General features: G+C 42.9%; 1 protein-coding gene across 1 annotated transcript in view; it reads right to left on the reverse strand.

The window, feature by feature from the left end:
- Positions 1 to 25533, reverse strand: part of EFCAB6 (EF-hand calcium binding domain 6) — a 207698-nt gene that overhangs the window by 166448 nt on the left and 15717 nt on the right. Inside the window, exons 3-5 of the mRNA XM_010960181.3 lie at positions 21892 to 22037; positions 13965 to 14176; positions 7139 to 7227 (exon numbers count right to left, since the gene is read on the reverse strand). Coding sequence (XP_010958483.2) covers positions 7139 to 7227; positions 13965 to 14176; positions 21892 to 22021 — 431 coding nt within the window. The 5' untranslated portion in view covers positions 22022 to 22037. The remainder of the gene's footprint in view (positions 1 to 7138; positions 7228 to 13964; positions 14177 to 21891; positions 22038 to 25533) is intronic.

The raw sequence follows: 25533 nt of genomic DNA on the forward strand, positions 1-25533 counted from the left end.
GTCAGGGTAGAGGGTGACAGAGGACACTTTACAGTATTCATCCAGCGCCTCCTACACCAGGTTGAGCAGGACACCGTTCCTAATCTTGAAAAAGCTTAATGTTAGTGACAGTGACAGACAGGAAACAAGCAATCAAATAAGTAATGTGAGCTGAAATAATAATGACTACTGTGAGGACAATAAAGGCAGGCAGGGATGGACCAGAGACTGGGGGAGATGGGCCGACGCTTCTGGGGGGGCAGACAACAGTCATGTGAACAGAGACCCCCAAGCCGAGGAGCCAGGAGCCCTCAGGAGCCATCAGGAGCCTTCTACTCGGAGGAAAAGCTCTCCAGGCAAAGAAGGGATCACGCAGCAGCATGAAGCCCAGAGCGGGCAGGAGCCTGGCACACCCCAGGGCTGCTACTTTGGGGCCGAGGGGACCAGGGCCCTCCAAGCAGGGCCAAGGAACGTGGGGTGAGTTCAGAGATGGAGGCAGACACAGCCCCGTGGTGCTGGGGACCGTGATAAGGAAACTGGACTTCATGCTGGGGTAGGGGAACCGTCGGAGCGCTTCACACAGACAATAACTTCATTTCACACAGGAGGAAACTGAGGCTCAGAGAGGTTAAGTGCCCCGGCCGAGTTAAAGAGGAAACCAGGAATCCAGCCTTAGGATCCTATGTTAAATGTAATGTATTTAATATTATTTTAATTATATATTGAATAGATACAAAACACTATTTGCAACATATGTTTAAGGAATGAAAGTCAGACATGCCTGTGTACCTACCATCCACTGGGGAAGTGGAGACGTCCCTCCCTGCCCGGGAGGCCAGGAGGCCACCCTCCCAAGCCCAGCCTCCTGGCTCCCTCCTCCGCACTCGGCCAGGGCTTCCTCTGGAAAGTCTGCACCCCAACCTCCATCTCAGTGTCTGCTTCCGGGGAGCTCCGGCTATCGCCTGATGTTAACTTGGTGACACCAGCTTTCTCTAGATGAGTATTTATTTGAATGGTATGTCTTCTTAAATCCTTTCACGTTTAACCTTTCTATAAACTTAACATTTAGGTTTTTCTTTTAGTGGATTTTATTGTTTGCTAGCTTTGTCTTTTAAGAGGTTTCTTTATTCTATTGACTGATTTGTTCCGGATTTCTACCTGTCCTCCGCTGCTTCTTGCCTTCTTTTGGGTTGATTCCATCTTTATCATTCCATTTTTGTACCTCTGTACGTCTGGGAGTTATACACGCATTTTTAAGCTTGCAGTAATTGCTCTGGACATTACAACCAGCATATTTTTCAGTCTCAAGTTAATCCAAACTTTCATCTTCCTACTGGACAGTGTAACAACTCTAGATTTTTAACTCCAGTCCCTCCTCTCAATTTATATATTACTACTATCATGTGCTCTAATTCTATTTTTGGATTCCAGAAGCCATCATTATTTCCTACAGTCACGAGTGTTCCCTGTGGTCAGCAGGGATTCACATTAACTACACAGCTTCACTTGGAATTCCTTCCTGCATTATCTCAAACCTTCCATCTGGGATCATTTTCCTTCTACCTAAAGTACATGTTTAGAATTACTTGTCCTGGGTTTGGGGGCCAAATCCACTTTTGTTTCAATAAATGTCTTTATTTCAGTATTAACAATATTGAAAGATATTTTCTTCAGGTATACGATTCTAGGATTGCAGTGATTTTTCTTCCAGCACATCGTAGTCATTAATCCGCCCTCACCTGGCTTCCAGCGTGACTACTCAGAAGTCACTTCTGTGCAGATGTTGCCCTTTGGCAGCTTTTAAGATCTCTTGGCCTCTTGGTCTCTGGTTCTGCCCTCACCTCTGTTTTTAATCTTGTTTGAGATTTGACTTCTTGAATCCATGGAATAGTACCTTTCTTCAGTTCTGGAAAATCCTCAGCCACTGTTCCTCTGGCTCTTAGCCCACAGCATCCCTCGTTACTCCAGAGCTTACAGACCTTACAGGGCTTCAAGGCTCCATCACACCGTCTGTCTGTGTGCTGCATCCTGCCTAATGTTTCCTGCCCGATCTTCCAGTTCACTCATTCCTTTAGCTATGTCTAATCTGTTTATTCAATTCATTGAGTTTTAAATTGTTATTATGAAGTATAACCTCTATGCAGAAAAGTACATACAGCACATTTGCAGAGTTTAATTACAATTAAGGCAAACACCTGTTTAACAATTACTCAAATCAAGGCGTAAAGCCAAACACAAAGAGCCCCACATCTGCCCTCCTCCAATCATACTTCCTCTCCTCCTGGTAGTAACCTCTATCCTAGCTCTTCTGATAGCATTTACTTTTATTTTATTACAATTTTACCACCTAGATATGTATCCCTAAACAATATAGGATTCAGTGGGTCTGTTTTTGAACTTCACATATGAACAGAAGCATTCGTTTGTCTCTTCCTCTTTCACTCAATATTACATCCATGTCAGGTTGCTGCCTGTAGACCTCATTTGTTGGTTGTCATTGCTGTTTTTCCATCCACTTATTCAATAAATATATATTAAGCACCAACTATGTGCCAAATGGTGTCCTAGGGGTTTGGCATTCATCAATAAATGAAACTGATCAAGTTGCCTGCCTTCACGGCGCTCACATTCTAGATTAAGAAAATCACACTTCTGTGTTAACTTCATGGGTGTGAGCAGAGTGACCTACAGCCTTATCTGGGGAGAAGCACTGCAGACGGTGGCAACCACCTGTCAAAGGCCCTAAGACAGGAGCAACAAGAAGGCCATTGGCTTTGGGACACAGTGAGCAAAGAGGAAAGTAGCAGTGCGCCTGTTGGGGGGTGGGGACAGCCAGGTCAGAGGGCCCTGCAGACCCCAGGAGGATCACTTTCCTTCTGCCTTTAGCACAACTTTTAGAATTTCCTTTAGTCAAGATCTGCAGGAGTGAACTACCTCAGTTTTTGTCTGAAATGTCTCTGTTTTTTTAAATGTTTCTCACTGACTTTCATCATGTCTTTAATCTTCAGAAATTCAAACAAGCTGTCCAAACTGGACTGACCTACAGAGGCACACAGATTCAAGGCGCAGAACGCTCCTTTTCTTTTGTTTGAACGTCTTAACTCTTTTCTGGAGTTCCTTTAGCTGCTTGTTTCTTTGCGGCAATCTCCCCCTCCAAATCCCGCTTCTCTTGGCCAAAAGCCTTGTTTCCTCCTTTCTTCTCTGCCTCCCCAGCCTACCTGCCTCAAGTTAACGTCACACCTGCTCTGTTGACGAACACTCTGCTGCTGTGATTTGCTTTATCCACTTGAATTTGTGGTACCTGTTCCAGCAAAAGAATTTTGCAATATATGGTCTTGTGAATGAATTTAGCTTCAGCGTAATTCTCAGGTTCTTCAGTAAGCTCTTCAGAATAGTGAACCTTATCGCGTGGTGCTCAGAAAGCTTCCCAAAGCTTCTCCTGACCTCTGTTCTGATTGCTGTGTGCCTGGAAGGTTGTGCTTGTCCTTCAAGGCAGGCAGCACTGTGCTGAGAGCCACACAGACCATCAAAGCAGGAGACACTTTCGGCCCATAAGCAGGAATTCCCCGCACATCCATCAGAAGCAAATCTCAAAGGTTCGATTTTCTCATTTTAAGTAGAATAATTCCTTGGATATTTCTCAAGGGTTACTGATGATACTAACATTATTATAGATGACGTGAGGGCCTCCATGGTAGATAAATAGCCCACAATAGTCCTTCCAGCTCTCATACCCTCAGAGGCATAGACTTTTTGGTATCATTCTAGGTCTTAAATGTCTTTTGACACAAAACGTCCTCTTTAATCTTCATGTTAGCTCCATCCTTAATCAACCACCATCAGACATTCAGGAACTTCCTTATGTCAGACAGTTCTGGAAAGGCTGAGATGGCCAGGGCAGAACAGATGGCACACATTTCCTGGGTTGTGTTCACTCTATGCTGTCAAGGGTATTAAGTTTTGGCTGATACAAAATGTGACCTCTCAAACCATATTTCCAGACGGGAAGGGCTGTGACCAGAATAGTAAGTCCCACTGTCACGAATTCAGGGAATTTGAACTACAACTCTGTCAGTGTCCTAGGATTGAGTCCAGGTCTAATAAGCAGATAATGCAGTGCAAAGGTGGCCTCATTTAATACAAATCAGTGTGAAGAAAGTCTACAAGATCTAAGTCAAAGGTAACCTCGAACACCATAGGCAAGAGTGCCAGAAGTATCTTCCTTTTGCAAATACTCTGGTATCAGTGGACGGGCAGATACAAGGGCAAGAGGAGGAGAGGCTCCCAGGGGTTCCCACAGTAAAAGCTCTCACTCTATTCTTACAAAAATAGTATAGAATTCTAGGATGGCAAATATTATAGTTGAGCACACCGAGGAGCTTTTCCCACAATCTCATACCTTTGATTGTCACTGTTGAGACATTCGTGTCAGTCCAACTGTCACTCCTCTGAAGTCAATTCTGTTTTTCATCTCACTGCCTCTAGTATTTTCTCTTTGATTTTGATGTTCTGCAGGCTCACTGTGATACATGTGACACATCTAGACAGGCATTCCTTTTTATTTATCTGGCTTGAGATTCTCAGCCATTATCTCTTCACATACAGAGTCTGTCCTACTCTTTCTCTTAGGTATCTGGAAATCCAATAGGACGTATCACGAGGCCCCCTCTTCCCACCCTCCATGCGCTTAGCTACCTCTGACCTCCATGTTTCGCACCTCTCCGCCTTCCTGTGCTGCATTCTGGATAATAGTTTCAGATCTATTTTCTACTCCACAAATGCTCTCTTCAGCTGTGTTTAATCCACTACTTTCACCCATCCACTGAATTTTATTCTACAATAATCGTATCCTTCAGTGCCAGAAGTTCTATATTGTACGTCTTTAAATCTTTATTTTTATTGCCTCTTGTTTCCTATTCATATATTGAATCCATCCGTTCATTTCTTTAAAGACTGTAAAACACTGGTTTTAGATTCTGTATCTCATGGTTGCAGTATTCCAGGTGTTTGGAGATCTGATTCTACTGGGTGTTATTGTTATTTGCTTGCAGGCCTCGTTCTGTTTCCTCATGGTTTTCAAGATTGTTTTTTATGACATATTACCTCTGGACATCCTGGACAAGGGCTACGTTGTAGATGAATTCCTCTACAGAAGGGCACACCCAGTCCAAGAGCAGTTTTAAGTAAGTTCCTAGCCTGAGACTTTTCAGACCACATGGGTAGCATTATTTTAGGCACAGATTTTCATGAAAATGAACTTGTGATTACAATTTTTCCCCTATTCACCCAATGCCAGTGTTGAAACAGGTAGGTTTCCTTGTGCCCTCTGTGATGTGAGTTTATATTTGTAAATTATCCTTGCAAGAGAGTATAGGGGTCCCAACAGTATGTGCCCTGGTCTTCTATTAGGTTCCAATACCTTGGGCAGATCTTGTCAGCCTTGTCTCTTGTCCCCTTCACTCCAAATAGCCAACAAAACTGAAACACAACTTCATCAAGATTTGGCCAATACCCTCAGGGAAAAAGCTGGCTTTATAGAAAGCTTACTTCTCTGGATTCCAATTTTTACTGCATGTATAGCCTCTGAGAATTACTTTTTTGCCAGGTCACTAATGTATTAAAATATTTTACCTTTTATCCACCATTTTAGTTGTTTTCAATGGAAGTGTTGTTCATGGAGATAGCCTGCCATAGTACTAAGAAGAGATGTCTTTATGCACTATAATGCATGGCCAACAATAAAGAGAATTTAACTTCATGAGTAAGTCAGAAATCTTTCAGACTAAGAAATCTTTCTGACTTCAGAGTAAGTCAGAAAATTTTAGTTTAAATATTTAGCCTTTTATGTTTAAGGAAGTAAGTTATCATACTTTTCATTATTAGACCGAGGTATCACAATTAAACACAAACAAAAAGGAACTCTCCTGCTTTCAGTTTTTCCAACTGTTTAGCTTTTTTCAACAAAGAATATTCAAATTAGGTTACTGTCCATCCAACAAACTTACCCCACAAATGGGGATGGTTTTAGGTCAAGGATATGGATATGCAGCCTATATAATGACCAGTCACTCTTTCGAATGAACCTGGAAGTTATCTTGTCCACCAAATATGGAGCATCAACTGATCAGAGCACAAAGAAGCCCCAGATCATGGAGCGGCTAATACTCTGTCATTCTTGTGTGAGCTGCTGCACTAATTCTTTTCTTTTCTTTTTTTCATTGTAGTAAAAAAACACATGACATAAAAGTTACCATCTTAAGCATTTTTAAGCATACAGTTCAGTAACGTTAAGTACATTCACACTGCTGTGCACCAGATAGCTAGGACTGGCTCATCTTACACAACTGAACCTCCACACCCACTGAACAACTCCCCATCTCCCCCGCCCCACTGCTGCACTAATTCTCACACCTAAGCTGCATCCACGACGGATTCAATCATAAAAGCTATAATACCAAAACTTGCTAACATTTTGGGACCAATTTAATTTTTATAATCATTTACATAATGCCTGAAAAAAATGGTGCTTATTCACTTAGAGTTAGATAATCTGGGTAAATAATTTGTTTACTAAAACAGTATTTCCTAAATCACATATTAGAATCAAAGAACTTTACAGCTGAGAGAGACATTAAGGTTCAGACTTGAACACTCGTTTTGCAAACAAAGCAAATGAGCCCCACGCTCATGTTACAGCTATTAAATAAAAAGGAGCTCCTACCAAGTTCTTTCTAAAAATGTTTCATCTATTTCTAGCTACCAAAATATGATCGCTTTCCAAAGAAATACACTTAAAATGTATATAAGAAACACATTTTAAATTTGGCATCTTAATATTTTTACTTCAGTGAAAATTCCTTATTTCCAAATCTGAAATACACTGCATATGAAATATGTTAATCTGGTTTTAATTTGCTATGTTTCCATTCTTAATACAGTAAGTATTATTTCTCTTGTTCTGAAATATACCCTATACAGATGTTAGAATCTTCTCTAAGTAAATTTTAGACTGAGGATTAACTCCATTAAATTCTATGTGGACAAAGCTGTTCCCTCACATCTCCCATACGTATCTGCTGACATGATCAGCTCTCATGACCTCATGTCCTAACTCTTACCATTCCAAATTTCACATTTTCATACGAGGAAAAAAACTTACCTCTTTATAACATTTATATTCAGGTCAATTCCACCGAACCTGGACAGGAATTCAAGGTACGGAACGGCGCCAGAGCTGGTGAGGGGGATCTACACGCAAACGAGAAGAATGACAGCCGGTCAGAGACTCTGGATCTGGGCAGTGGCCAGCACAGCAGGCTCACGACGTGGGGGTGGGCATTCCAGTGACACTTCCAGTGTTTAACCCAGGGCTCTGAGCTGACACGCGTCCTCAGCACAACAGGCACAAACAGCGTGAATGCCAGAACGCTCATCTCTGCTCTGCTAAAAGTCATCTCATCTCTGCTCAGCTAAAAGTCAACAAGTAGTCTACCAAATTATCTAAAATCTAGATCTATCCAAAAAATAAAGTAAAATTAGTACAAACATATTCTCATATATTTTGTATATATATATAGGTATTTTTGTATACGTGTGTGTGTGTGTGTATATATATATATACACACACACAAATATATTTCCCAAGAGTCTGAGGCCACAGCACAATTTATCCTCTGAGTGTCATGTGAACTTTCATATGCTTTTAAGGTAAAAAAAGGTCAACTTTAAGTTTAAAATTGTATAAAGGATATCATTGGGTCAAGTGGGTCAGTACGACTACAGATTAAATAAAAGCATTATTATCTCAAAGTTTAATTTACTGAAGTTGATAACTGTACGGTGATTATGTAAGGGAATAGTTCTTATTCTTAAGGAAATACACGCTGAAGTATTTAGAAGTAAAGAACCATAATACAAGCAACTTCCTGTTAGATGGGTCAGAAAAAAACATTATGTACACATTACGTATTGCATATATTGTACACACACACACACATAATGAAAGTGCACTGGAGAAGCAAATGAGATGAAACACTCACAACCAGCAAATGTGGGTAATGGTTCTATGGGTATTATCTGTATTACTCTTATTCTCACAAATTTTCTGGAGGTTTGAAATTACTTCTAAATAAAAAGTCAATTTTTTAAAAAAGTGAAAATAGCTATTTCCCAAAGAGTATCATGAAACTAAAATTAAAATAAATACATAATCAATATAAATATACTTTACTAAGCTTCATGCAAATACACAAAGTACGATTTCCCAGAGAGCTGAACGGCCCCCAACCCTATACAACCAAGTTGACTTAGCGCTTAAACTTCCAGCCTCAAAGCCTAGCACGGTTACCTCAGTCTTCCCCAAAGGACGAGTTCCTCTTTACCATTTAAAACATGCAGAACTAGGAAATGGGACCAGAGGGAGAGGGGTTCACAGGGTGGGCCTCTGAGGAGCCTTTTCCTGGAAAGGACACACAGCGCTTCTATTTCTGATAGGGCATTTTTTAGTATATATAATTTGGGCAGACACTTCAAAGTTCCCCTAATCTTACAGAAGAAGGGCAAGACCAGGTGCAGTGTGCAGTTTCCAAGGCTGGGAACCCTCACCGTTTCGGTGGTGACAGCGCTCGCGAGGAAGGGAAGAAACTTACGCCTGCACAGCTCACACTTTATAAACGGGCACAGGCGCTGCTCTCGGTTTTAACTCATCTAACCCAAAACCACCTCCTGAGGATGCTGAAATGTTCTGCATTTCAGAGCACAGGTGTGACCTCCCTGCCTGGGGCTGCCATTAAGTCATTAAGTCACAGAAATCTGTGACTTCAGAGCCCATTATACTAACCACCCTGCTTGCAAAAAAAAAAGAGAGAGAGAGAGAGAGAGGAAGGAAGGAAGGAAGGAAGGAAGGAAGGAAGGAAGGAAGGAAGGAAGGAGAAAGGAAGGAAGGAAGGAAGGAAGGAAGGAAGGAAGGAAGGAAGGAAGGAAGAAAGAAAGAAAGAAAGAAAGAAAGAAAGAAAGAAAGAAAGGAAGGAAGGAAGGAAGGAAGGAAGGAAGGAAGGAAGAAAGAAAGAAAGAAAGGAAGGAAGAAAGAAAGAAAGGAAGGAAGGAAGGAAGGAAGGAGGGAGGGAGGGAGGAAAAGAAAGAAAGAAAGAAAGAAAGAAAGAAAGAAAGAAAGAAAGAAAGAGAGAAAGAAAGAAAGAAAGAAAGGAGGGAGGGAGGGAGGGAGGAAAGACAGGAGGGAGGGAGGGAGGAAAGAAGGGAAAAAAAAAGAAAAAAGTCCATCAACCTGTTGAAGCTTTCGTGGTATTCCATATTGTTACTTATGATCTAATGCAAATTCTGAGGCGGCAGACAACTTTTGCAATGACTTGTCTCCAAAACTAAGCCCTTAGAAAACCCAAGAATTTAGTCTAAAAGGAGAGATTCTGCTAAGGATTTGCCTCTCCAGTATTTGTGATTCTGGCCAAAACGTCTAAGAATCAAAGCCGCCCCCTGATGAATCACTGAAAGCAAATTCTTAGGCTGGGGCTGGGGGAGCGTGGTTTGTAAATGAACGCCAGTATGCTGACAGGTGTCTTCAAAGACTTCTCTTTCCCCAGCCCGGCACAACCACTAGGACGAGAACAGGACTTTGTTCTCCTTCTCTGGAATCTGTTCACCAATTCAACTTCTTTTAAAGTGTTATATTAATATTCAGAGACTGAGGCCACATTTTTTAAAAATTCCTATTACTGTCAGTGAAAACTAAGGTGCAGGGCAGGTCACAAGCAATGCCTCCTCATCGTTCTTGCCTTGATCCTCAGTCACCATGACACCCCGAGGTCCAAACATTCTTGATGTGGCTCTCAAAATAAAATTAAAACTTGAAAATTAAAAATTGAAATGAAATTTAAAATTCACTGTAATAGGAAAATTGTTTTCTAATTTTAAAGGTGAGCTGCTTGTGAAATATTTTACCAGTTTTATACGTTTCCAGTTAGGCTTTTATTAACCATTGGAAAAGAAAGTTTGTATCACCACGCAGAATAGTCATTACAAGATCTAGAAGTCGCACATGCTGAGAAGTCCCGGGATTTGTAGGAGCAGCCCGGCCCTTCTTTCCCAGTGAACCCGGACTCCTGAAAATACACCGCATGCCAGCCTCCCTGGCTAAACATGGTCACAGGGGCTGAAGGTTCTAGAAAAACATGCTTATCATTGAAGATAGACTACCAGAACCTGCTTCTTAAAGTCTCTGAAGTTCTACAGTTCTCAGTGATTTATTTTAAAAACAGATGTAGCTTTTGAAAATGGCTACACATTTCACGTTTAGTGTACTTTCCCTCTTCCTGAAGAGCTGGTTAGCTTGGGAAGGTTGTCAAATTTTTTAATTAACATTAGATCAGGAATATAGGGAGACATTAGCAGGAAATAATATTTTAACTTTCCACTTGGTATAAAGTATCAGTGAAATCAAGTTTATGAGGAAACTGATGCAATGTTTGCGAGGACAAATGTTCTTTAAAAGCAAAAGAACATCACCACGTGACTCGGCAATTCCACTCCTAGGTACGTGCCCAAGAGAAGTGAAAATGTATGTCCACGTAAACGCTTGTACGTGAAATTTCAGAGCGGCATTGCTCACAAAAGCCAAAAAGTGGAGGCCACCCAAAGGTCCTTCAACAGATGGTGATAAAACGTGGTGTATCCATGCAATGGAATGTTATTCAGCCATTAAAAGAAGTACTTGTTCATGCTTGAAAACATTATGCTTAGTGAAAGAAGCCAGAGACTAAAGGTCATCTATTGTATTATTCCATTTGTATGAATCTACTGTGACGTAAAGTCCATCATCGGGATCAGGGGAAGGGGGAGTGACTGCTAATGAATACAAACTCTCCTTCAGGGGCGATGAAATGTTCTGGAATCAGATAGTGGTGACGGCTGCACAACTCTGTGAATATATTAAAAACCACAAACTTGTACATTTTTAAATGGTGAATTTTATGATACATAACTTGTATTTTAATAAAGCCTTAATTTAAAATGTAGATACAATAAAGGGTGACATGTGAAAGAATCAAAATGTACTATTTGTGAAATTTTGGAAGTGAATAAAGGGGAAACATTTTTAAAGAAGCAGAAAACTCTTCATCTTTCTTTCCTTTCCCTTCTTCCCTGTCTGTTCCCCAACAATTCCATCCTAAAGTCGTTAGACGGGGCAGAGAAGAATGGTGTCCGCAACATGGGAGCCATGGAGGTCCAGACCAGTGTGTGAGCCCAAGTGGGGTGAGGAGGGCACCCACGTGGGGGAAGGGGAGTGCTGGAGACGGGAGAGGAGTCACAGGCCAGGGAGACTGATCAAAGAATTAAATATACTGAGAGTAAAAGAAGCCAAGTTTCTCGTGGTCTGAAAAGGTAGTTACGAATACGGAAGGTGAGAAAATGAGAATGAACCCTGGAGCGCTAGCTGAGAATTGGTGGTATTGTTTGAACTCATGGTTTTCAATCTATAGAGAGACTGATATAGAAATGGATGTAGATGTACATGTGTGGGTACACGTTGGGGTGGGGAATGTATCCCCTGGAGCTCTGCCCACCTGGAGGGCCTGGGGCAGTGACATCCAGTGGCAATGAGCAGCCCTCGTGCCCAGACCCCAGATTCTGGGTACCTTTTCCCGTTAAAAGGAACCAGAGCTCTTTGGAGAAATGGATGATTCTAAAGCTGAGGCAGGGAGAGTACACGTGAGTTTGGAATGTCTTGCATCAGAAAGCAAGGAAGTGTTCGAAGAATGATGGGGACGTGTCAAAGGACCTAGAAACCAGCATGAAGAGGCTCCTGCTGGCTAACTTAGGGATAATTTAAACATCAAAATAAATAATGAAAGTAACGAATCATAACCCACTTAATAAAATAGGAAGTCTTGAGTCCCTGCAAACATAATGAGTAAATGCAAGTTTGGTGAGGAATGGCAGATATGCACAGATTCAAAGCGTCTCTCACAAAACTCCTGTTAATTACAAAGTGGATGAAGAGTACTCTACCATGAGAAAGACAGATGGAGCTGGAAGAGCCCCTCTTAATCGGCTGGCCAAAGCGAACATCGGCAGTAATGGGCAGACCGAAGTCACGCGGGCCTTACGAGCTGCGGTGAGAAGAATCCAGCAGCTCTTCTGTGACGTTCCCGGCAAAGGCGAAAGCCCGAGTCTCGGCATCTGGAAACATCCGCTCAACACTCTGCAAAATAACGTCTGACTCTGCAAAGTGTTAAGCGTCTTTCTGGCCCGAAGACCCAGCACACAGAACCCAAAGCAAGCACAGCCATTAAAAATGTGAGGGGGGGTCTCACAGGAGAGAGACGGGGAGGAGACCCACTGTCTGTGTCCGGGTCTCTAGCTGATGCCTGAACCACGCGTGTGCAGGTCAGACTCAACGAGTCCCAGCTAAAGACAAAAGAGCTGAGTGACTGCCCAGCAAGAGAGACCGAACCTGCAAGTTCACTTCCTGCCAAAGCAGAAGCACAGACAGTCTTGGAGGAGCACAACGGAAGCGGGGCCCCCACAGCACTGTGCCCGCAGCGCCCAGAGCCCAGCGCCGTCCAATGGGCAGCCGCGCGCAGGTGACGCCCGAGCGCCTGAAGTGTGGGAGGGCAGTTGATGAACTGGCCCGGCTGTTACAGTTGACGCTAGTTAATTTAAATTCTAAAATTAATTCAGTTGTTGGAAAACTTCTAAGTTTGAACAACTGGGTGTAAGAATCTCGTAGTTCAGTTGCAGATTTTACGAAATCTAAAAATAGAGACAGTATTTCCAATGGATGTTTAGTGTCAGAATTAAGGTCTGCCGTAAGTGTAAATATACACCAGGCTTTGTAGACTTAGCACACAGAAAAAAATGTAAAATACCTTATTACCAATTTTAAACAGTGATTACATGTTGAAATGTGATCATATTTTGGATATATTTGGTTAAGTAAAAATATTACAATAAATTTCACTTATTTCTTTCTTATTTTTGTAATGTAGCTACTAGAAAATTTAAAAGTACATATATGGCCCACATTATACTTCTAATGGCTAGCATTGGTCGGGATATCACCCAACTACACTCAACAATGAAGAACCAGGGGGAGGATATAGCTCAGTGGTATGGTGTGGGCTCACCATGCACAAGGTCCTCGGTTCAATCCCCTGCACCTCCATTAAAAACAGATAAATAAACCCAATTACCTCCCCTGAAGAAAAAAAAATTTTTTTAATGAAGAACCAGAGAAATGTTTAAGGGGAAAAAAAAAAAATCAAAGCAGGCCAAACCTAAGATGACCCAGATGTTAGAAATATCAGATTAAGGATCTTTAAGTAGCTATTCTAAGTATGCTCAGACTTTTTAAAAAATATGCTTATAATTGAAAAAAATAAATCGAAGTAAATAAATAGAAATTACAAAAAAATAACCAAATGAAAATTCTGGAGCTGAAAAATACAATGTTGAAATTAAATGTTCACTGAAAGAGCTTCACAGCAATGGAGATAGTAAGAGCGAGCCAGGGGGCCTGAAGATGGATGGATACTCTGTACCTTGAAAATATTTAAAAACTGAACAGAGCCTCGGGGTCTGCAGGACAACACCAAAGCGTCTGCGAGAGGAGAGGATGAGGAAGAAAAATATTTGAAGAAACAATGGCCAAAAGCTATCTGCCTGCTCCGTGCTGGGTTGAGCGTACAGTAGTTGTACAATAACCACTTGAGGCATGGATGAATGCAAATGCTAAGGTCCAAAACATAAGTTGACCAAATACTCTTTATATGGAAGCCTTAAAAAAAAAAAACTGAAAGAAAAAGGCTGTCATAGTGCTACACACAAAAATATGCCCCAAGTACATGATGACCATCCCAAATTGCCAGAATTTAATTAAGTGGATTGTGAGAAAACTTTATTTGGGGCAGTGGAGGGGGAAGCCAGACTAGGTCACACGCTCCTCTAATCTGCAGCATCTTTTCTGCAGTTACCTGAGCCAGCACATGTTGAAACTGTTCTCTGGTGAGAGGCAGCAGGAAGGTTGTGATGATTCTTCTCAGTTCATTCTTTGACACCGTCATGTTGTTACTGGTGTCGAGCAGGTGAAAGGCTTTTTTCAACTCATCTCCTTTATCAGTAATTTTTTGAAATATAATCCGTTTAACATCTAAGGATGACAGTATTGGATTTGCAACAGCTGTGGCTAGAAAAGAGAGACGGCTATTTAATAAACATGCTTAAAGCTAAGATGCTAAAAACTGTTTCACTGTGGACTAGAATCAAACTCCTAAAACTGTATTTCTTCTACCATATCTAGGTTTATAAGTAGATGACTTGCAAATGTGCAGTCATTTTTTTCACCTCTGAAACTTATATTTCAATCAATATAAAATCATAGTAATAACATTAGAAAGAAAAGAAAGGCAAAGATAATCTTCCCTAAAAAGGATCTGTCTCATTACAAGTGAAAAACCTGGATCGTGGGATAAAATTTAGTTAAGAATCAATATCATCTCAAATAAATCTTCAAACTATTATATCCACTTTTCATCCCCGTGCCAATTTTTGAAGGAAAACATGTAATTCTTAAGTCTACATCATTACTCTTTCAAAGACAAGGAAGAGGTGAGGTCAGCTGGACACTAGAGAGCTCTAAGGAGCTTTCAGGGGCTTGCACTTCTCGGGAGGAAAAAGAGTCCTGGCTGTAACGGTTTAGGTCCCAGGGTCCCTGTGACACCAAAGGGAAGCTGAAGTAACACTTGAAGCCTCCCTTCCCTCCATCTAAGATAAAAACAGCTGTAGAAGCAAGTAGATTCAGTAACTACAAATCAACTCATGTACCAGTGAGTGTCGTTAGCAGGAAGACATGATTATTCCATCTCAGTATCTCATGACCCACGAGGGAAAGCGGCGGCCGAGCACGATGGTGGTTTGGTAAATCTCTGATACTGTTTACGAGACTGCAAAGGCTTGGTGACCGTATTTCACTGCCTACCTCTGTCTTACACAGTAACTTCTGGACATGCTCAGTACCTTTAACATCGGCTCACCTGCTGTCAAATTATTCCCAAGCAGGAGCCCTAACTCTGTACTAACTCTAGTTATTTCCCTATCAGTGAGAATTTCTTATCAAGCTATGGAAACTTCTGGCATGAGGTCAGTGGTGGCTTTAGTCTCAGAGTGTCCTGGGCCAGATGATAGACTTAAACTGCCACCTTGGGCCCTCCCAGAGGCCCTGAGGGCTGTCCTCACAGCTGTAGGATGCCAGAGCCATCTTCTGTCTGAGGTGGTACCAGAGAGTGGGCCAGCACCCCCACAGGCACCGTGCTGTGAGGGTCTGCCGTGTGCCCTAACCTCCCAAAAAGCATGTGGCATCGCTGACGCCCACCTCCCCTGACGCTTGCTTGCTCATGAGGCCCACAGCCTCCTCGAGGGAGAGGATCACTTAACTGGGATACACTGGGGACCCAGAACACAGAGGGGTTGCTTTGGGGTGACAGGATGAAGGTCCTTGGAAAATCTTAGAGGCAAGAGTGACACTTCAACTGCAGTGCTGTGCTCCCTGAGAGCGGGAGGGGCGGGAAGTGGGCTGCTGTGGAGGACAGACAGGGGGGTGAGCAGAGCGGGCATCAGCCGGGAGAGGAGACCGGGGAAGTCAGCAGGGGCCAAATCCCGGGCGGTCCTGTCCTCTGGCTTTGGGCCCTGGGTACAGGATGCCATCACAGTTTTCATTCTTAAATTTTACTCTGGTATCACATGGGAGAGAAACAGAAAGGGGAGGAGAGGACGATGTGAGACATGCTGGGGGATCACAGCCTGCCCGGCAAGTAACGAGAGAGGTCTGCACTGATGTGATGGTCATTGAGGGAAAAGCCAGGGTGAATACAAGATACGTTAGAATAGAGGAGGAAAGTCCACAGAATCTTCAGATTTGATGTGCAGGGTGACATAGGAGAAGAGATAAAGCTCCTGTGTCCGGCGTGGGTGGCTGGGTGAGTGGCGACATCCTTCACTGAGAAAGGGAATTCGGGAAGATGGGGCTGACAGTATTTTCCAAGATGCCGCAACAAGAGCGCACCGCACATGCTTTTCTTACAGCAGCATCTTAACTCTCTTCCCATCAACGAGTGGGGCATGTGTTCCTTCCCCTTGACTCTGGGTGAGTCTGGGACTAGAGCAGAATTGATGCTAAGTGATTTCTAAGACAAGGTCACAACAGGCACCACAGCTGCTGCCTGGTCCTCTTAAGATGCTCACACCAGGGCTGGGAGGAAGTCAAGAAGCCACACAAGAGGCCGCATGTAGATGCTCCGGCCAACAGCCCCAGCGGAGGTTCCAGACAAGATCCAGCATCGGCTGCTGGGCACTCGAGGGAACCAGCCTTCAGATGATTCCACCCCAGGATGTCAAATCGCCCCCAGCCTCTGCACCTCCCTCACATGGACAGGGAACTAGCCGTCTCTGGGACCTGCTTAAATTGCAGATCTGTGAGCAAAACAGACAACTGTTGTGATTTCAAGCCTCTATGTTTGGGGAAGTTTGTTGATAGCAATGGATACCTGGAAGAGAAAAGTTCATGGGAAAGCTCATGAGCTCAGTTTGGGATATCTGAGCGGGCATGCCCATCTGAAAAGTGAATGCATGTCTCTGGAGGTCAGGGAGGGTGGGGCTGGAGAGGCAGGTGTGGAAACCGCCATGTGGGAACCATGGGGGAAACGCGCCAGCAGGAAGAGGAGAAGAGAGCCTTTGAAACACTGACTTTTAAGGACATGGAGTTCATTCATTCACAAAATATTTCGGAGTACCCATGGTATTTCAGCCGAGGCTCCAGGCACTGAAGGCACTACAGGGAAGGAGACAGGAAGGTCTGCTCTTGTAGAGCTTAGACTCTGGAGGGGAGAAGAAGACAAGAAACAGAGAAATAACTGGTAAGGTAACGGCAGGTGCTGGCAAGGGCCACAAAGGCAGGAGGACAGAACAAAGAGGCGGCGGGCAGCTGGGAAGCTGTTTAACATGGAGCGCTCGGGATGTCCTCTCTAGGTGGTTCGATGATACAATGAGGCAGGCAGCCGACAGGCTGGAGTAAGAATGCCCTCCACGGGGAGAAGAGCCTCAGGTGTAGAGCCCCCGAGCAGGGGTGAGCTTGATGCGTCCAGGAAAGCAAGAGGCCAGATGGACGGCGGCACATGTCGAGCAAGATGGGGTTGGGGGTGGGGGGAGCAGTGATCGCTGAGATCAGGGTGGGTGACACCTCGGGGACCGCACAAGGACCCAGGTTTTCTCCAAGGGCAATGGGAAGGCTGGGGAGAGTTCAAGCAGCAGAGTGATCTTATTAATATAAGTTGTTTTTTTTTAAATCACTCTGGCTGCTATGTAGAGGGTGGATTACACAGGGGCAAGAGATGAGGAGGTGGAATTCCAGACAGGAGGCAGCTCCAAGCATCCAAGAGGTGACTGTGGCTTGAATGCGGTGGTAGCCCTGGATGTGCGGGGGGCGGGGGAGGAGACAGAGTAGAGTGACAACCTAGAAACAGAGCTGACAAGGTCTCGCTGAGAGATTGGCTTGGTGAGACAGTGTGGGCAGGGGAGTGAAGAGAAAATGAAATCAAGGCTAATTCCTCAGACTTGAGGAAGTAGATAAAGGGTGGTGCCCTTTCCCGGGATAGAGAACACCAGGCATCAGGAGGTCTGTTTGGCCAGTTTGTGTCTGAGATGCCCGCTGGATGAAGTCCGCATGGAAAGGTCAGGGAGGCAACTGCAGACACCACCTGGATCTTGGCACGGAGGTCAGAATAGAGCTGCTGTTTCGTTACAGGTGGTATTTTGGGACATGGAGCCAGATGCTCACCTGGGAGAGGGCAGACAGGGAGAAGAGGACCGGCACAGAGCCTGGCGGGGAAGAATCCCGAGGATGCCAGACGCGCGGGGGCCACTCCCTGCTTCTCTCTCTGTTTCTGTCGCTACGAACCTCAGAAGCAGCTGATCCACGTGTGGCGGCACGGGAGTCCACAACAGCTGGTGAACAGTATATTCCTTCCTCTGCTCACCCACCTGGAATTCCCCCTCCTGCACCCAGCATCACAGAGGGACCCCTCTTGGTAATTTATTCTCCATCTTGAAATCTGTTTTCAGATTCTTCATGTGTGTTTCCAGTTGTTTTTCAAGAAGCCCCATCTCTGCAATCAGTAACTCTAACATAAAAATATCCAAAAATATTGATTTGAAGCTATTTTAATTTACTTGAAGGAAAAGTTTTCATCTCACAAGCCTAACGTAACTTCTGAGATTCAACATGAAAGCAGTAGCCCAAACTGCATAACCTGCTAGCGGGAGTACAAGCGGATAGAATCGTTCTGGAGGGCAATTTGGCAAAATCTTCTACATCCGTTTAGGATACAGAAAGTCACAACAGACCGTCACTCTGACCCTAACGAGATCAAGTAGGATAAGCTAAAAAGAGAGAGCTTTTGAAACCTATCAGAAAACTGAGGGTGCAAAGACACTAAATCCCAGAAAGGACCAGCCACTCCTCAGAGAGAAAAGACCTATGACTCTTTCCATCCTTGCAGAGCCTTGGGAAGTAAAGTAACTTCATTCTAGACAGGGGTACAGAGAAGAAACCAACCACATAGTAGCCACGTGGACCAGCCTTGTGGATTTGCATCCCGAGAGCCTCAGTCACAGAGCAAGTCGGCACCCGTCCCCTGGGGTCTTCGCAAGTGGCGTAGGTGGCGCCCCAAAGCTGGGAGCGAGGCAGGAGAGCTGCGCAACGTGCTGCATGGCACATGGGGCCTTCCGTAGGTGGGCAGCAGCTGCCCCCCAGGGCTGAGTACGGAACAAAGGCAAGTCCCTCTGAAGCACGCGGGGCCTTCACCACGTGCACCCCAGTAGCCCACCGGAGCTGCAGGCAGGGCGGCAGGGCTGAGGGAGACCTCTTGAGGTGCACAAAGCTAGGGGCTGAGCCGAAGGACAAAGAGAGAGCCCCAGAAATTCTCCAAAAGTGGCAGGTGGGCTGGAAAGCAGAGCGCTCCCTGCCATATGCTAGCCAGCGGCTGGACTGTGAGGCAGAGATCTCTGGTGTCTCCCCAGTGCTCAGATCTCCAGACCTGCTGCAGGGAAGTACCTGAAGCCAGGGGTAACTTGAACCCACCTAAAACCACAGCCAGGTCCAAACGCAGCCCAACTGAGAGACTGAACTGCGCCGCCCATCTCACTGGGAGCCCAAGCAGAAGGGGCATTCCTTTTTCTGGCGATAAACATGATTTACTCCGTCTCTACCGTCCTTTACCCAAATGTCTGGAGTTAAATCTTTTTCAATTGCAAGATGAGTGAAATAAGAAAAGGTGACCTGATCAAGAGCCAAAACAATCACTAGGAGACCCACGGTGAGAACAGGTGTAGAAACGATCAGGTATTTAAACAAAGAATAATAACTACGTTAAAGAGATTAAGGAAAAACTGACAACATGCTGAACATGTGGAGGATTTCAGCAAAGAGGCGAAAACTATTTTTTTAAAGCAAGTGAAAAAGCTAGAAACTAAGACCGCAGTATCAAAGTGATGAACTCATTTAATTCGCTTAACAGCAGACCACGTCCACGGCAGAAGAAAGGACTAGTGAATATAGTCAGGTCAGTAGAAAGTATTCAAACAGAGATACAAACACGAAGCAAAAAAAATGAAGTCTTAAAAGGAAACAAGGTGTCTAATATCTGTGGCTCACAGATTAACTCCATGAATTGTAACCATAAATTTACAAGTGCATAGCTACACACATGTGCACACTGATGGCATACCCAAGAGAGGCCAGCCAAGCATGGGATGATGATCAACTCTGGAGAGGAAAGGGGGTGCTAGGAGACATTACATACATGTATATAATTTTTATTTAAATGTATTTATAAAAATATACATATAATTTTTATTTAGAAAAGAAAAAACAATTCAGTCCATTAAAAATACCATCAAATGACAAAGGAAAAAAGATACTGATGGCACACGAAGCCCATAAAGGATGAGTACCTTTAAAATAGAGGGCGCATACAAATAACTAAAAAGACCAACCCACAGTGTGTAAGTGGCAAAGGGCATGAAAGGGCAGCTCACAAGAGAACAAGACAGAACCCTGATAAACTTGAGACTCAATGTTAACCTCACCATTCAAGAAATGCAACTTAAAATCACAACAGAATATTGTTTTGAGTATCAAATGGACAAGATGTAAAAGGACACTCAGAAGCAAGTAGGTTTAAACGTCATGCACGGCAACATGCAGGCAGCTTGGTGGCGCCCGTGAGACTGACGAGTGTGAAAGGGCTCCGACTCAGTAACCCCACTTCACCCCTTCTCTGCACTGTCAGAAGGTTAGTCAAACTAAGATACATCCAAAGTATATCGCAGGCGTGGACAGAGACAGATGTATCATTGATGATAAATGTTTGTGCTGAAAATTGCCAGTTATCCCCCGATATCCATTCTCCCTTCTTTCCTTACGAGCAGACACCCTGAGACTTGGGCAGACACATCACGTGGCCACCTGAAATACGGTCTGAGTTTCGTGGCCGTGTGAAAGATGCCTGTGGCCACGTGATTAAAGTCTCGCTGACTGTAGGTGAGCCCAGGTGGCGACTTCTGGCGGGAATGCCTTTCCTCTGCTTTTAAGGCAAAACCCAGTCATGCCGTTCGTGACGTCCCTCTGAGTCTTGGCGCTGTGCACTCAGTGCCCCGCGTGTGCTTCTGCTGGGCACTGGCCTCACCCTCCTGGGGTTCTTCCTCTCCCTCTCGAGACTGTGAGCTCTTCCAGGACAGACCCTCCATCGGACCCATCTCTTTGTCTTCAGTACCTGTGACATTCTTGTCACATATTAGGGCTCAGAAAATGTTTGTGAAAGAAGAGAGGGAGGAAGGAATGAACAAATAAAAAGACATACACTTTGGGGAAATTATAACGTCAAATTTTATTGCTTTAAAACCGAGTGATCCAAATAAGTTAAAGTTTTATGTCCACACGAAAATCTGCATGCAAATGTTTACAGCAGCTTTATTCATAACTGCCACGGCATGAGAGCAACCAAGATGTCCTTCGGTAGTGAATAAACTGTTACACATCCATACAAGAGAATATTACTCAGAGATAAAAAGAAATGAACTATCACATCATGAAAAGACACAAAGAAGCCTTAAGTGCATATTGCTAAGTGGAAGAAGCCAAGCTGAAAAGGCTACGGACTGTAGGATTCCAACTAAATGACATCCTGAGAAAGGCAAAACTACCGAGACAGTAGGAAGACCACGTTGTCTGCGTGCGGGGGGAGGGAGGGGTGAGTGGGCGGAGCACGGAGGATTTTTCAGGGCTGTGAAACTACTCTGTGTGATACGGTAACAGTGGCACACACCATCATACATTTACCAAAACCCAGAGAACATACAACACAGAAGGTGTGAACTTTAATAACGTATCAATAATGGCTCATCAGTTGTAACAAGTGTAACACACTAACGCAAACGTGAGTGATGGGGAGACGGGCTGGGGAGTGAAGAGGTTACAGGAACTCTCTCCACTTTAGCTCAGTTTTTCTGATAACCTAAAACTACTCAAAAAAATTAAGACTATTAACTAAGCAAAAACTGAGAGAGGCAGTATCCTAAATAACATAGTAGTTAATTCCATGGATCCTGGAATCACACTTTCTAGGTTTAAATCCCAACCTGCCACCTAAAAACTATGTAACTTTTGGGCAAGTGGCTTTAGAAACCTGTGTCTCAGATTCCCTATAAATAAAACAGGGACAATAACAGAATCTATGTCACAGCTTTATCGTGAGGACTAGTGACGTGTGAGGCCTTTGCAGAATCTCATACACACTGAACATACACAGTGATATCTTCTGTTGGTGTGATTTGTTCAGGAGTACTCACTTGAAGAAGGTCTGAACATATTTTGGAAGCCATTCCTCGAATACACTCTACATGGTGAAGAGTGAGGTCTTAAATGTGTGAACTTTCGCGTGTGAGGATACAAAGTATGCCAATCTGGTACGATCGCCATTGAGCACACCAAATCCCTGTGGTGTAAGACAAAATAGATTACGTTATCTTCAAGCACACATGACAGACCTGACCAACTTCCAATCGATTCCCTTTCTGAAAGGACAGCCAGGGACTGTAAAAATGCTACTAGTCATGACCCTCATGCCAATGTTTCAAAGACTATTCCTAAAGTGAACACAAAATTGTGATTTTAGACTCTTTGTTTTCATAGCAGATTCAACAATCTTCAAAAATGGGAAAACAAAGAGGTATTTGGAAAGGAAAATCCACCTGCACCTCAACTACCATTGACCCATTTCTTAGACGGGGGCCGTGGGGGAGAGTTGGGTTCTCTGAGCTCTCCCAAAGCGTCTCACTGCACATCCAAAGCACAGTCAGAGGCAGAGCTAGCGACAACAGCATCAGAAATGGTGGAGTCAGGACCTCAAAACTCCTCTCCACAAAAGTAATGAGAACACTGGCAAAAACTGTAAAAACCAGCTGTTTCAGGACTCTGGAAATTAACCAAAGGTTTGAGGCAATCTGGGGAGCACTTATTCAGGAAAGACACCAGAATTTCGGTATGAACACCAAGCTCTGTGGGATTTTAACTTCCCCTGTTCACATCTCCCCTCATCCCCAAACCTGCAGCAGCCTGGAAACTAACAGCCTGCCATCACAGTGAAACCCTGGCAGCCTGCCAGCCACTGGAAGGTGGAGAACAGGTTGGAGCTCCTTCAGAGCCCCATCATCAGAAAATTTTCATCATGTGACTTACCTGATGGCGTCCTGAAAGACCCCACTCACAAGGCTGTCTGTATTTGAACTGATTCAGAGTTTGCCCGGTAAGAACAAGCTATTATCAAAAGGCATTTGTTGAAAAAACTTCAGGGGCAACTGTTGTTCAAAATTTTAGCTGCCTGAGAGGGTGGATAACAGGTGGAGCAAATAACAGACTAACCAAAAAGCTTAAATGGAAAAGCTGAAGAATGAGATGTCCACAGGGGCTTTGAGAAGCTCCCGCATGTTCTGGAGGATTTAGAAGGGATGTGAGCATGTCCAAGGCTCTGTGCTGGATTAGGAAGACCTGGGAAGGCCCTAAGCTGTCACTCTGGCTGACCTGGAGGCTCTGCACAAGCAGGAAGTGGAGGCCAAGGTAGAGCTGTCAACCGCCTTGTAGAGTGTTGAAGGAATGCTCCAACACACACACGGAGTCCCTCAGCAAAGACTAGAAGACTGTTGTGTCCAGGCATTTAAGGAAAGCTCTGTCCCATCATAAGCTGATCAATAAGCCAACCAGTCAGGGACTTCAGCAGCCATACATTACAAATAGTACAAACTTTACAAAGTTAGTTTAGAAAAGTCACTAAACAAAGAAACCATGGAAAGGAGAGAGAATATGATTTTGAGAACTGCCATATTCTTAAGATGGCTAGTTTTCAACACAAATTTTATGACATGCAATTAAAAAAAAAAAGGTATGGTGCATACATACTAATCTTCAGAAACCACACAACAAAGAAAAGAGTAGACTGAAATATTCAAAGTATTAAAAGGAAAAAAGCCCCACCAACCTAGAATTCTATATCCAGCAAAATACCTTTCAAATTTAAGGACAAGTAAAGACTTTATCATACAAACAAAAATTGAGGAAATAACACCAGCAGAACTGCTTGTAAGAAATGTTAAAATTCTTCAGAAAGAAGAAAAAAATCATGTGGGTCAGAAACTCAAATCTACATAAAGAAAGGAAGAGCATTAGAAAAAGAATGAAGGTAAAATAAACATATATGCACCTAATAACAGAGCCCAAATACACATGAAGTAAAAACTGATAAAGTTGAAAGGAGAAATAGACACTTCAACAATAACAACTGGAGATTTCAATACTCACTTTCAATATGGGCAGAACAATTAGCCAGAAGACCAACAAGGGAACAGTTGAACAACAGTTTAAACCGACTAGACCTAACAGACATCTATGCAACACTCCATCCAACAACAGTAGGATGCACATTCTTCTCAAGTGTACAGGGAACATTCTCCAGGATAGATCATAATAAAGATTAGAGCATAAATAAATAAAACTGATAACAGAAAAACCATAGAGAAATCCAACAAAATTAAAAGTTGGCTCTTTAAAAGATCAGCAAACTGACAAATTTTTAGCTAGACGGACCAAGAAAAAAGGAGAAACATTCAAGTTACTAAAATCAAGAATAAAAGAGAGGACGTTACTACTGACCTTACAAAACAAAACAAAAGGGTTATAAGGCAATACTATGAATAATTACCTGTATGTCAACAAATTAAATAACCTATATGAAATGGGAAAAAATCTTAGAAAGATGCAAGCTACTGGAACTGACTGAAAAGGAAACAGACCTATAACAAGAGATTGAAGTAGCAGTCAAAAAACTTCTTGCAAAGAAAATCCAGGACCAGACAGGTTCACTGGTGAATTCTACCAAGTATTTGAGAAGAATAATTAAAACCAATTCTTCACAAACTCTCCCCCAAAACAGAAAAGAACACTTCTCGACACATTCTATGAGGTTAGTATTACTTTGATACCGAAACCAGAAAAAGACATCAAAAGAGAAAGCTAAAGACTAATATTCCTTATGAACACAGGAAAAATCCTCAACAAAACACAAACGTACGGAACCCAGCAACACATAAAAAGAATTAGACATCATGATCAAGTGGGATTTATTCCAGGAATACAAGGATGGCTGAATATATAAAAATCAGTGTATATTATGAAAAAGTTGCTGACGGCAAGTTAATTAAATGAAGTTACTGTAATAACACAAAAGAGCATAATTTTTAAATTGTTTAAAATAACATAGAAAAAAAATCAATGTAATATTCCACATTAATAGAATCAAGAAAAAACACAAGAGCATCTCAACTGATGCCAAAAAAGCATTTCACAAAATCCTACACCCTTTCATGATAAAAAACACTCAACAAACTAGAAACAGAAGGGAACTTCCTTGACCTAACAAAGGGCATCAATGAAAACCAATAGCTAACATCATACTTAATGATAAAAGAATAAAAAGAGTAAAAGTTTTCCCCTAAGATCAAGAACAAGACAAAGATGTCTATTCAACATTGTACTGAAGGTTCTAGCCATGGCAATTAGGCAAGAAAAAGAAATAAAAGGTTTCCAGATTGGAGACTAGTAAGCAAAGCCATCTCTATTTGTTGATGACAGGATTTTGTACATAGAAAATCCTAGGGAATACTCACACACACACCACTACTAGAAATAATTTTTTTTAAAGTTCAGTAAGGTGTAGGATACAATATCAATATACAAAATCATTTCAAAATTAAAAATATATATACAAAAATCAACTGTAGTTCAAGACAATTGCAAAGAACACTCTGAAAATAAAATGTTTAAAAATCCATTTACAATAGTATCAAAAAGAAAATATTTCAGAATAAACTTAACAAAAAGAAGTGCACAATTCATACACTGAAACTACAAAACATCACTGAAAGAAATTAAGGAAGATC

Source organism: Camelus bactrianus, chromosome 12, assembly GCF_048773025.1.
Source record: "Camelus bactrianus isolate YW-2024 breed Bactrian camel chromosome 12, ASM4877302v1, whole genome shotgun sequence".
NCBI lineage: Eukaryota > Metazoa > Chordata > Mammalia > Artiodactyla > Camelidae > Camelus > Camelus bactrianus.